Source organism: Brienomyrus brachyistius, chromosome 10 (assembly GCF_023856365.1).
Source record: "Brienomyrus brachyistius isolate T26 chromosome 10, BBRACH_0.4, whole genome shotgun sequence".
NCBI classification, from domain to species: Eukaryota; Metazoa; Chordata; class Actinopteri; order Osteoglossiformes; family Mormyridae; genus Brienomyrus; species Brienomyrus brachyistius.
The window spans coordinates 27,530,329-27,541,534 of NC_064542.1; the positions used below are offsets into that span (position 1 = coordinate 27,530,329).

Genomic DNA, 11,206 nt, shown 5'->3' on the forward strand with positions numbered 1-11,206 from the left:
TATGAACAAAATGTAGTTTTTGCTGCACTGAAGATAATGAATTACAATGTATAAAGATGGCAAACACTAAAGATTTCGATGATGCTGTAATAACAGGTGACAGATTTTCTCATATATCTCAACCCATCCGTCCATCTGTCCATCCGTCCGTCCATCCATCCATCCATCCATCCATCCATCCATCCATCCATCCATCCATCACCACTTGGGTGGTGACCTGGAGTCTATCCCAGAAATCATAGGGCACAAGGCAGGGGATACCCCAGACAGCTTATATTTATGTACACAATTGTGGTCATTTGGGTTTTGAAATAACTATATAACAAAGTTATATCATACACTGTTAAGACGTTAAACAGAATATATTTCAAGCCATGAATGTTGTCATTACCCCCACATTACAAATGAGGGCAGCAAACCCACTGCAAAAGCAATTTCGAGCGTCTGTTCCAATTCAGCCGGCATTCTGTCTGATCCCGACCAGGCCGGCGCGTCCCAAAGGAGCCCTGAATCGAGCCCGGTGGCTCTGACACAGCGAGGATGCGCAGGAGGGCGGCTATTAGCGCCGTGCGGCCTGGGCAGAGATGAAGAGCGATGGGGCGAGTGAGGAGTCATAGCCGCGGGGACCGAGAGAGCGACGCCTCCTCTTCGCTTCCGCTCCCTTTCTCAGCTCCTCCTCGGTGCGCCGAGTGCCAATCGATTCGCCGCTGAAAAACAGGCCAAACGCACACGGTCCTGCACACAGACGCTCACCGTGTCCCGCTACTTCCTCACAGCCAAGCCCACGCTGCCGTCGGCCCATGTGATTCCCAGCGCCTTTTATGCTCTTTGTCCTCCCATACTGGATACCCAAGCTGCACACTTGGTGTGATGCCCCTCCTGGCTGAACCATGAACAGGCAGACCGGTAAAAAGATGTCTGACAGATCTCAGCAGACCACTGATGCCACCTTTGTCCTGCCCATCGGTCTCCTCGTCCCTCTCAGATCATCACGCCGCTTCTGAGTCCAGCAGGAAGCCGAGCATGAAGCCTCCACTGCCCACACAGCGCCCCTTTCCAGGTCTACAAGAAGCTCATCTAACGGTTCAGCAGACTGGATCAGTTAAACCCCTGACTGGGGCAAGTCCAGTCAGACCCGTCATCTCAAGCTGTCTCGGGCCTAAGTGTAGGAGGATGCTCATATGTGAGGGGTTGCACCCGGTTGAAGTCATTTTGTCCCAGGCTCTGGAGTAATGGAGGACAGGTCTGGTCTTGTTACAGGTTTGAGGTGGAGTTAGAATGCAGGGGAATGAGATGTGGGAAGCGCGGGGGGGCGGCAACCAGCTGCATGCCCCCCCCGGAGCCGCTGCCGCCCCGCCTAGCGGGAGCGGTGAGGCCCAGCAGGCTGCGTACCGCTGCACGGTACCGAGTGGACATGGTGTTGTAGAGGATGGGGTTGATGGCCGCGCTGAGGTAGAAGAGCACAAAGGAGACAAGGTTGAAGTACTGACTGATGTAGTACATGTCCGGGCTGGAGCTCAGAGACATGGAGAAGAGGGTGCGGCCCACGTGGAAGGGCAGCCAGCAGAGGACGAAGGCCAGGACGATGACCGCTGAGCGAGGAGAGAGAGAGAGAGAGAGAGAGAGAGAGAGAGACAGAGAGAGAGGGAGGAGAGAGCGGAGGAGAGGGTCTCAGAGTCAGGCAGGCTAACCACGGGGGAGTGAGGAGGAGTATGTTGGAAAGGCAGTCATCGGAGAAGAGGAGGAAGAGGAGGAGGAGAGCGGAGGAATCGATATCCCACTCCAGATTTTGATTTACAGACCCAGTTAAACTATATGTTTCTATATGCGCCCAAAGCAACAGTGGAGCAAAATCTGCTTGTGTGCCCTAAGCCCGGCACAGACCTCCACACCCAGCCCTCTACCCAGCGACACGCACGCCTCATCCATCTGAAGCCCAGCCCTCTACCCAGAATCCTTCACTTCATGTTCATCCTTCACTTCCTGTAAAAGGGTGTCATCACATCAGACTGTTTTCTTGTGGACTGAAAATGTAACTTATTTAGCAGACATTTATCCAATGCGACATACAACTAAGAAGGGACCAGTCACAGGGGCACCTGGGGTTAGCAGCCTTCTTAATGGGCCCAGTGGTGAAATCCTTCTGTCGACCACGGGAACTGAACCTTCTGGTCACGAGTCCCAACCCACACAACCACACGCCACCTCTTTGTCTTTGGTTTTTTCTGATTGTTTGACTGTGATATATTGATTTTTTATTTCAAACTTTTCTACTTTTCAGCTCCACTTTGGGTGAGTTGTGGCAGTATGCATGCAGATGGTTAATAAGCCGAAGCTACCCAACACATGCACACAGAAACTGCTTTAAATGCCCCGGCTCTCTTCCCATAATCCTCTCTGCCTCTCCAGCCCCATCAGCCTGGTCTGCTTACCCAGCATCTTGACGGTCTGCCGGTTGGCCCTGTCCCGGTGGGCACAGTGCCGCCGGTGCCACAGCCTGCGGGCGATGAGTCCGTACAGGAGGCTGAGGCAGCAGACGGGCACCAGGAAGTACAGATTGGAAAGCCACATCATTGTACCCAAGAGGCCTGAGGCCTTGGCGTACTGCGTGCAGCGGCACTCGGTCCCGCCGCTGTCGTCCAGCTGCTCGACACCCACCAGTGCGAAGACGGGTCCGGCGCTCAGCAGTGCCGCCGTCCACAGCACCCCGATAAGCGCCTTCACCTTGCCACGAGTCACCAGCACCTTGGCGTGTAGCGGGAAGCACACGGCCAGATAGCGCTCCACGCTCAGCGCCGTGATGTGTAGGATACTGGCGAAGGTGCAGCCCTCGCTGAGGAACTGCGACAGCTTGCAGACCACATCGCCCAGCAGCCAGGGCTGGAAGTTCCACAGCTGGGAGGCAGCAGAGTAAGGAGGGGAAGGTACAAATGGAGAGATCGTGTGGGAAAAGGGAGAGATGGAGAAGAGATGGAGAAAAGATGGAGGAAATCTGGGTAAGTGTAGGTTGAATAAGGCAGGAAAATAGGAAATCAAGAAAATTGACAAGGGTTAGGGTTAATGGGATTGATTTTACACTTAAAAAGGGCAGAGAGAGAAATAAAGACTATGAGCGATCATCACTAGAGAACAATATCGAGGATAAGCCTAGAATCATGAGAAACTGAAGTAAGGTAAATAAATCTGTCAGGACTGGAGGCGCAGGGAATGGAAGCTACCTTGTTGAGGTCAATGGGCATGTGCAGTAGGAGGGAGTTACCTTGTAGAGGTCAAAGGGCATGTGCAGTAAGAGGGATTTACCTTGTAGAGGTCAACAGGCATGTGCAGTAGGAGGAAGTTACCTTGTAGAGGTCAAATGGCATGTGCAGTAGGAGGGAGTTACCTTGTAGAGGTCAAATGGCATGTGCAGTAGGAGGGAGTTACCTTGTAGAGGTCAAAGGGCATATGCAGTAAGAGGGAGTTACCTTGCAGAGGTCAATGGGCATGTGCAGTAGGAGGGATTTACCTTGTAGAGGTCAACGGGTATGTGCAGTAAGAGGGAGTTACCTTGTAGAGGTCAATGGGCATGTGCAGTAGGAGGGATTTACCTTGTAGAGGTCAACAGACATGTGCAGTAGGAGGGAGTTACCTTGTAGAGGTCAACAGGCATGTGCAGTAAGAGGGAGTTACCTTGTAGAGGTCAATGGGCATCAGCAGCAGAATGATGATGTCAGAGAAAGCCATGCTGCAGAGATATAGGTAGGTGGTGCTTCGCAAGTTCCGGCGGAGGCGCACCACCAGCACGGTCAGTGTGTTGCCCACCAAGCCCACCAGCAACAGCAGGACGCATACCGTCGTCACCAGTAGCAGTTCTGGAGAGCTGAAGAGGGGTTCCTGGTGACCAGTAAAGTCTGACAGCCCATCTCTGTCCTTGTCGCTGTCGTTTCCACAATTGTCCCAGCAGCCTGACACTGATACATTCAGACCCACTATGGAGTCCATTATCCCACCGTGGTTCTCCTCGCTTCCTTATTGCTGATTGGGCAGCAATCCTAACCGAGCTCTGTCCACACCAGAGAATGTGGCAATCGGCAAATATATATGCTTTCTATGGACTCTAGATGTAACCAGCTTGAACCGTTGCTTTACCAATGGTACATCAGCCATAACATGGTCACAGGCTGTGTCCGGCTTCTATCCCAAATGGTCCCGCTGGGTCAAATCAGGAAGCCCAACCTCAGTCCCCAAGCACAAGGATGATGAGTCAGCTGACCGAAGCAGACCAATCAAACTCTTGTTTTTGTTGAATCAGTCCGTCATTGAGCTGAAGACAATATGGCATGATTGAAAGGATGGCAATACTGGAGCGACATCATTAACCTAAACAAAAAAGAATACAAACATTTGTATTTATATGTGTTTTAACAGGGGCGGCATGGTGGTGCAGTGGTTAGCACTGTTGCCTCACACCTCTGGGACACGGGTTTGAGTCTCTGCCTGGGTCACATGTGTGCGGAGTTTGCATGTTCTCCCCATGTCGTCGTGGGGTTTCCTCTGGGTACTCCGGTTTCCCCCCACAGTCCAAAAACATGCTGAGGCTAACTGGACTTGCTAAATTGCCCGTAGGAGTGCATGTGTGAGTGAATGGTGTGTGAGTGTGCCCTGCAATGGGCTGGCCCCCCATCCTAGGTTGTTTTCTGCCTCGTGCCCATTGCTTCCAGGATAGGCTCCGGACCCCCCCGCGACCCAGTAGGATAAGTGGTTTGGAAAATGGATGGATGTGTTTTAACTTGCCAGCTATTTATCCATCTGCACAATAACATGGGCTAGAAAATTATTAAACACAAACGTGAGACTTAACGAAATAATTTTCAGCCTGAGGGTATTTTAATATAAAACTGTAAGAATTTCTCATTTTTAAGCAATGATTTTTTGGAGTATAATTTAAAGTAACGGGAAAAAAAGTCAGAAATCTTAAAAAAAGGCAGAAAATGCTTAAATTTTACTGGGATTTTTATTTCCTATCAAAATTCTGCAGTTTCAATTTCTTTTGGTCCAGATAGACACCGATTTCCAGCGATGCCAGTTCCCTCCTATGAGAAGAAAGAACGATCCTTTTGCCGTATTCATGCAACTCAAAGGACCCTGATCTAATTACGTTGTGCTTTAAATGCCGCTCATGTGAACCTAAAAGGGCACAATGTCCACAATGTCCTGCAGCAGAGCGGCGTCCAGGCCACGACATTCCCAACACACCCTGTACTTCCCGAGACATAAGGGAAACCGCCACAATCCCCAGTGGAAAAGTTCTTGTAATACAGAACACAAGCTCTTGCGTTAATTACCTGTTTTTATAACTAGTACCTGCACACATAAAATCATTTGCAAAAAAAGGTAATGAAGCATCTTCCCTACATGAATTAATATGGTCGGCAGCTGCAGTGTTATACTTTCCTTAAGGCATGCAACACTTTTGCTGGTGCATCTTCCCATCCAGGATGGACCCATCCTTTTGTCCTGTGCTGCCTGGGATAGACTCCAGCCTCGCCCCTTACCCTCACCAGGAAAAGCGATTGGAAGATGGATGGATGGATGGATAGATGTAATGCTGTGCTAAGGCACTTCGCTTATTAACTGATTATTTCCTGTTTGATTACCTTTTGATCTTAACCTTAGTCAAAAAAGACGAATCAGGACAATGTGGGTGTTATGTCTGAATGAACAGCCAGCTGTTCTTCACCTGTTCATGGCACACATATGTACGGCTGAACAAACGTGGAAGGCAGAAACTCAAGATTATGAGTTTCAATACGATTCAAAATCTCAAGTCGCCAAAAAGTCTGCAGTCAAACATGCACAATCAACCGACCACATTTTCTTATATCAGATGTAGCAAAATTGTGCTTTACAGTAAATCCAGTTGGTATTCTAGGATTCCTAAAATATGCTGCTGGGATTTGCTTACAATTCACCAAACACCTTACAATTCAGTAACAACAGTAACAATAAAGCAGCAAAAATAAAATAAATAAATAAACAAACACCACACTTATAAAAAAACATAAAAAAACATCCTATATAATAGGAATATAAAGTTGTAACATTAAAAACGGCACCGTGGGGAACACCGACGCTTTCAGACTGGACTTGTATGAAAAGATAAGGGCAACTGGACCACTTGTTGCCCACACAAACAAAAGTCATATCATAGTCTTACCTGCCCTCCATCAGCTCCCGATGGTCTGAGGTGCTCATGCCTACCCAAAAGTCATCCAAGATCGACCCTCACCTGTCCTCGAGATCAGAGAAGCCGAAGTGGCTGAGCGAACACATACACTGGCCTTCGCTCCTATCGCTCAGGCCCCGCCCACCCGGCCTGCCTCCCTCCCTCTCCCCCCACCCCCCCGGGATCAATGACATCTCACAGAGGGGAGGGGAGGTGCCCAGTCCTGAGTCTTAATAACATTACCGGAGTTATCCCACCGTGGTGTCTCAGCCCAGGGGTCTGCGTGCGTCGCCGTGGCAGCGACCAGCACGTCAATCGCATGCCGATGCTGCCCCCATTTAACTTGGCCCCCCACCCTGACAAAAAAAAAAAAACTACATCGCGCGAACAAACAGGGAAATCAGCACACGCACACACTTATAGCATGACACGCTACAACAAAATGTGGTGAATTCAAACCAAAAACTAAAAACTTATTTATTAAATACTTATGCACATGCTGATTTTGAGACAGCAGATGTAACATTTCACAAATAATCTTCACGAATAACGGTGACAAACGCAGAGTGGAAGTTTCGGTGCGGGAGTCACTGTCATCTGACAGCACCGTGACCCTTGGGGAGCTGCCGGCTGCCGGTCCGAGGGAGGCTCTCTGCGGGGAACACGGTGGTGCTCGGAACCAAGCTCCAAAGCGGCGCCGGCCAGGCACCAGAGAACCTCGGGGGGGTCCCAGTCGGTTTTGGGTGTCTGCGTCAGCCGGGGCGGGGGGGGCAGGCACCACCTGGCACAAGATCAGTGAGGGCTGTGTGCAGATCCGTGCCAGTTAGGCTAAGAGGGATGTTGCGACCCCCAGCCACCGACCCCATCCACTGTGCTCACTCAGACACAAACACCCCGACCCAGAATAACCCAGCGGCTCATCCAGTTCATTGCCAGCCTCCGCAAGTCAGGATTCCCACTGTCTGTGCTTGCGGTACAGGTCAAAGGTCGCGCGGGATGGGCGGGATATGGGGCAGGGTCGCGGCAGCTTCAGCTCGTCCCCTGGGAAGAGTTGTGTCTCCCTGTACAGTTCCCCAGGATTGTAGAAGGCCAGGAGGTCAGGGCCCTCTGCTGGACTGTCCTGGCACTGCGTGCCAAAGAGAAGCCCAGAAGTCACAAACCTGCAGCGTTTACATTGACACTTAGTTATCAGATCTTCATTGACCTGGGTGCAGAGTGTGATGGATCAGACCTTGTTGGAAGGGGGGGGCGGGACCAGCTTCAGCCTATCGTGGAGAGCCTGGCTGATCAGCTGATCCTCTGGCACACTAATGCTGACGAGTTCTCGGTAGAGGTTCTGACAGCGTGGGATGTTGACTCCTGTGTGACAAGGAGGGAGGAGTGACACACAAACACATTGCCCCCCCAGTAATCAGCAGACTTCCTCTTGCACCCCTGGGTGACCAGCGTCTGCTCGATTTCATCATCGTTATTAACAAGCTTCCCGGATGGCCAGACGACTGACGCCTTGAACAGCTGGACATTTCAATACTGGGTGGAACCTTTCGTGTTGCCCAAGCATCTCTTGGATGCGAACCCACATCATAGCGATGTTGAAAAGCTATCATGCTTGCCATTCTCCATCCATAGATAGCTCATAAAAAGACCCCCCCCATGGTTTTCCAACTCTCCAGGCCCCTGACCCCCCCATGTGAATCTCACCCCCACATCTTAACAAACCTTCCGTAGCTCGCACGCTAATGTTGCTCTTGGTGTACACGGATGCCTTCAGGCGCTGCTGCACTGCCCTCTTGGGATCAAACTCCTTCTCTGCCAGGTCCTCCAGTTCCGCCTTCAAAGCCAGGGTGGTGTTGAGCTCCGCCCCCTGGCAGAGCTTTCCGGAACCTTCCTCGGCCAGTCCGCAGACAGAGACCCCTTCCTTGACTGGGGGCTCCGGGCCTCCACCCTTCTTGCCGCTCTTCCTCCCTGTACAAATGAGCAAGACCCGTCAACAATTCCAATGAATGCAAGGGCGCACGATGATTAAACGAGTCATATCAATAAGCCATTCGGCAGAGAGGTAACCATGTTTCAGGAGGTGTTTATCAAAACAAACACTGTGCCATATAGCTGCACAGGCCAACTGAGCAATTAATTTTGATGCGATTAAATGAAACATAAACAGAATTTGCAACATGTGCTAGAATTTTAATTAGGGGTAGGGAGGAAATTAAAAATAAAGCCTCAATGCGCTTTCTGTCAAAAAATGGCAGTGGTTAGAACAGGTAACAGGAAATTTAATCAGCTATTTTAACACATCAGGTGTGAAAAATGCACATGTGAGAAGACCCACGAGGTGGAAAAAAAAACCTGCAAATGGTTGAGAAATGAACACGGCTGTATGTAAAACATGCAAATTGTAGCAATTTAAAGGCTAAGCGAAGTGAATGATTGCGTCCCCCACGTGGGCCAGTCCATGGCCAGAAGAACACAGCGCCAGAGAGGAGTTACTGGGATGTAGTACTGGGGGCGCTAGAGTCCAGCAATACCAGAGTGCAGTGATGATACAACCATCATTAAGCTTGCTGTATTTCAAAGGCCATGTAAGGAGATGAGCACTGCAGACTTAAGCCACAAAAAGCAGTCCAGGCCCATAGTGGGAAGGGTCGCGACCTCAAAACAAGCGGTCATTCTGTTCATTTGGGGCTTGCGGCAGGGAAAAAGAGTTTTAATGTAAGCCCACCATTCAGCGCGTTGTGGTTCTTGGACCCGCGGGTGGTTTGGATCGCCTCCTGCTGACTGCCGGGCTCAATCACCGCGGTACGGACCACATGCTCCTCGGCTGGGGTTCTGCTGAACTTTATCACCGTCTCCTTCGGCTTTGGGCTGATAGTGAATCGCACCTGATGGCAGAGTGGGCACGAGCAGATCATAAAAGTTAGGTAAACAGGTGTCATCACACTGCACATCTTTGGATAGCGTGAGGAGAGGAAAATCCAACGCTCAAAAAAGCCAGGTTAGGTTCAAACCCCAACTCTGGGGGTGGGAGGCAACAGCAGTCTTAGGCGCAAAAATGTTATAAGATAAGATAAGATAAGATAAGATAAGATAAGATAAGATAGCCTTTATTAGTCCCACTGGTGGGAAATTTGCGTTATACAGCAGCAAAGTGGACAGTGGACAGTGCATAAAGTTTTCAAGGCGAAACCTTGATTTAATGTATGAAGATGGGCAGAAGTTTCCCTGCATATGAAAATTTCAGTTATTCATGTTTTCTGTTCTCAGTTTTTCATGGAGTAAGAAAATGTGTGAGGACTCAAACAACTGACGGGATGTTCTGAAGAGTCAACATCGACTTGACAGCACCTACTATAGTGCTGCAAAGGGACGGAAAATTTCCAGAAACTTTCCATGGGAAGTTAAGCTGGGAAACTTTGGAAATATTGAGCTCTGTATAACGTAGATCAGACACAGCAAACAAAGTATATGACTAATAAGCAGTGGAATTTGATACAGGTGTTTATTTTTGGGGTGTTCTTACACACACAAGTACTCACAAGCACTTGGTTACACAATGATATTATTATTAGGGTGTCAAAATGTTTTTCCCAACTACATTTAAGTTCCCTATTATAGGCTAATCTGCAATTTTGCAAATTTCTAGTTTATTCCCATATATTCCCGTTAATTCACATGGAAAGTTCGATTTTTAAAAGAATTTTGCAGCCCTAATTAATAACACGGTAATGTTTCTCCCACGTGACTGACCTGCCTTTGTGGCCGCCTCCCTCTTCGCTTGCCCTGCTTCAGGATGCCAGGCTCAATACTCGGCCTCTCCGGGGTCAGAGTGACAGACAGATCCAGATCGGGGTGAGTAGTGAGTCGGCTGCAGCCAGCCGGGACGGGGGGTGCCTGGGGCATTTCCGGACCGTCCATGGGACTGAACTTCTCGGTCATCGTGGAGCGCTAAAACCTGCAAGTTCATCACTATCAGCCCACCAACGCAATGTGACACAGAAATATACAAGAATACAAGAATTAACTAAGCGATCAGGTGCATAAACTCGGGTACTCTGAAATACATTTCAAAAAAATCTGAGTCCAATATCTCTTAGCTATGCAATTAACTACTTTAACCAAATAGCCAACAATACATTATGAAAAACAACAGTTACACAGTAGACACTAAGCGGACACAACATGAGTATTGGTCGACGGTGTTCATCGCAATACTACAACAAATTACTGTCTCTCAAACTTTTAGACATTAACTTTCTAAACCTGTCGACTCCACAATATAGGTGGTGTGTTGTTTCCCCCGAATCTTCGTGACCATGAAAGAAACAGAAATAAAAGACCAGAAAAGTACATAAAATATATTATTTTGGGGTGACCCAGGTACCCAGCAGTGGAATATCTGAGCTTTTAAATCTTACCGTGAAATCATAACCAGTAGTCTGACTAAACTACCTGAACTTGTTGCTATCTACCTACTGCACTACACGCCGTTTCAGTTAATAAAATGAACACATCTGTATGTGGGCTTGCTAAGAGGCATCTCTTAGTCCGTTATTTTTTATATTTTAGACTCCTCCGAAAGTTTAAAATTCCCTCCACCGGTTCCGCCGAATGCGCCATCTTTTTTCGATGACGGTTTGTAATTTCTATGGTTTCACTTCCGGTGTCTGACATCAAGGCATGACGAGTCAAACACCGAGTGTGCGAATTGACGGGATTTCTGGATCTGTCCGACACCAACGTCATAAATGAGGCGTTTCCGACGGAAGTGACGTTTTTCGTGACGTTTCGTGACGTTGAGTTCCGAGTTGGAGAGAAATAATCGAACGCAGCATCAGGTCTGGTGAACGAATATTTACGGTTATGTCACAGTACTTTCTTTTATGCCGTCACATATAATTGATCAGAAAATCGAGCAAATATAATAATTACACTGTACTTATCTATTATCCTGCATTACTCATGAACAAATATACTGGTGAAACAGAGATAGTGTTTCAAAGT

General features: G+C 48.8%; 2 protein-coding genes across 3 annotated transcripts; both read right to left on the reverse strand.

Annotated features, from left to right (window-relative positions):
* Positions 1 to 1,254: 1,254 nt before the first annotated feature.
* LOC125750249 (growth hormone secretagogue receptor type 1-like) lies at positions 1,255 to 3,738 on the reverse strand. The gene is made up of 3 exons (XM_049027734.1): positions 3,670 to 3,738; positions 2,433 to 2,895; positions 1,255 to 1,592 (listed from the first exon to the last, which is right to left on the reverse strand). Exons 1-3 carry the CDS (start codon positions 3,721 to 3,723, stop codon positions 1,255 to 1,257), a joined length of 855 nt encoding a protein of 284 aa, XP_048883691.1. The 5' UTR covers positions 3,724 to 3,738.
* Positions 3,739 to 6,648: 2,910 nt separating this feature from the next.
* ppp1r35 (protein phosphatase 1, regulatory subunit 35) lies at positions 6,649 to 10,941 on the reverse strand. Of its 2 annotated transcripts, none has more exons than XM_049029805.1 (6): positions 10,621 to 10,940; positions 9,953 to 10,157; positions 8,928 to 9,087; positions 7,925 to 8,170; positions 7,437 to 7,564; positions 6,649 to 7,331 (listed from the first exon to the last, which is right to left on the reverse strand). In XM_049029805.1, exons 2-6 carry the CDS (start codon positions 10,139 to 10,141, stop codon positions 7,152 to 7,154), a joined length of 903 nt encoding a protein of 300 aa, XP_048885762.1. In that variant the 5' UTR covers positions 10,142 to 10,157; positions 10,621 to 10,940; the 3' UTR covers positions 6,649 to 7,151. The 2 variants fall into 2 exon arrangements, with proteins under 2 accessions (XP_048885762.1, XP_048885764.1); XM_049029807.1 differs by having other exon boundaries at positions 7,240 to 7,331; positions 7,410 to 7,564; positions 10,621 to 10,941.
* Between the last annotated feature and the right edge of the window lie 265 nt (positions 10,942 to 11,206).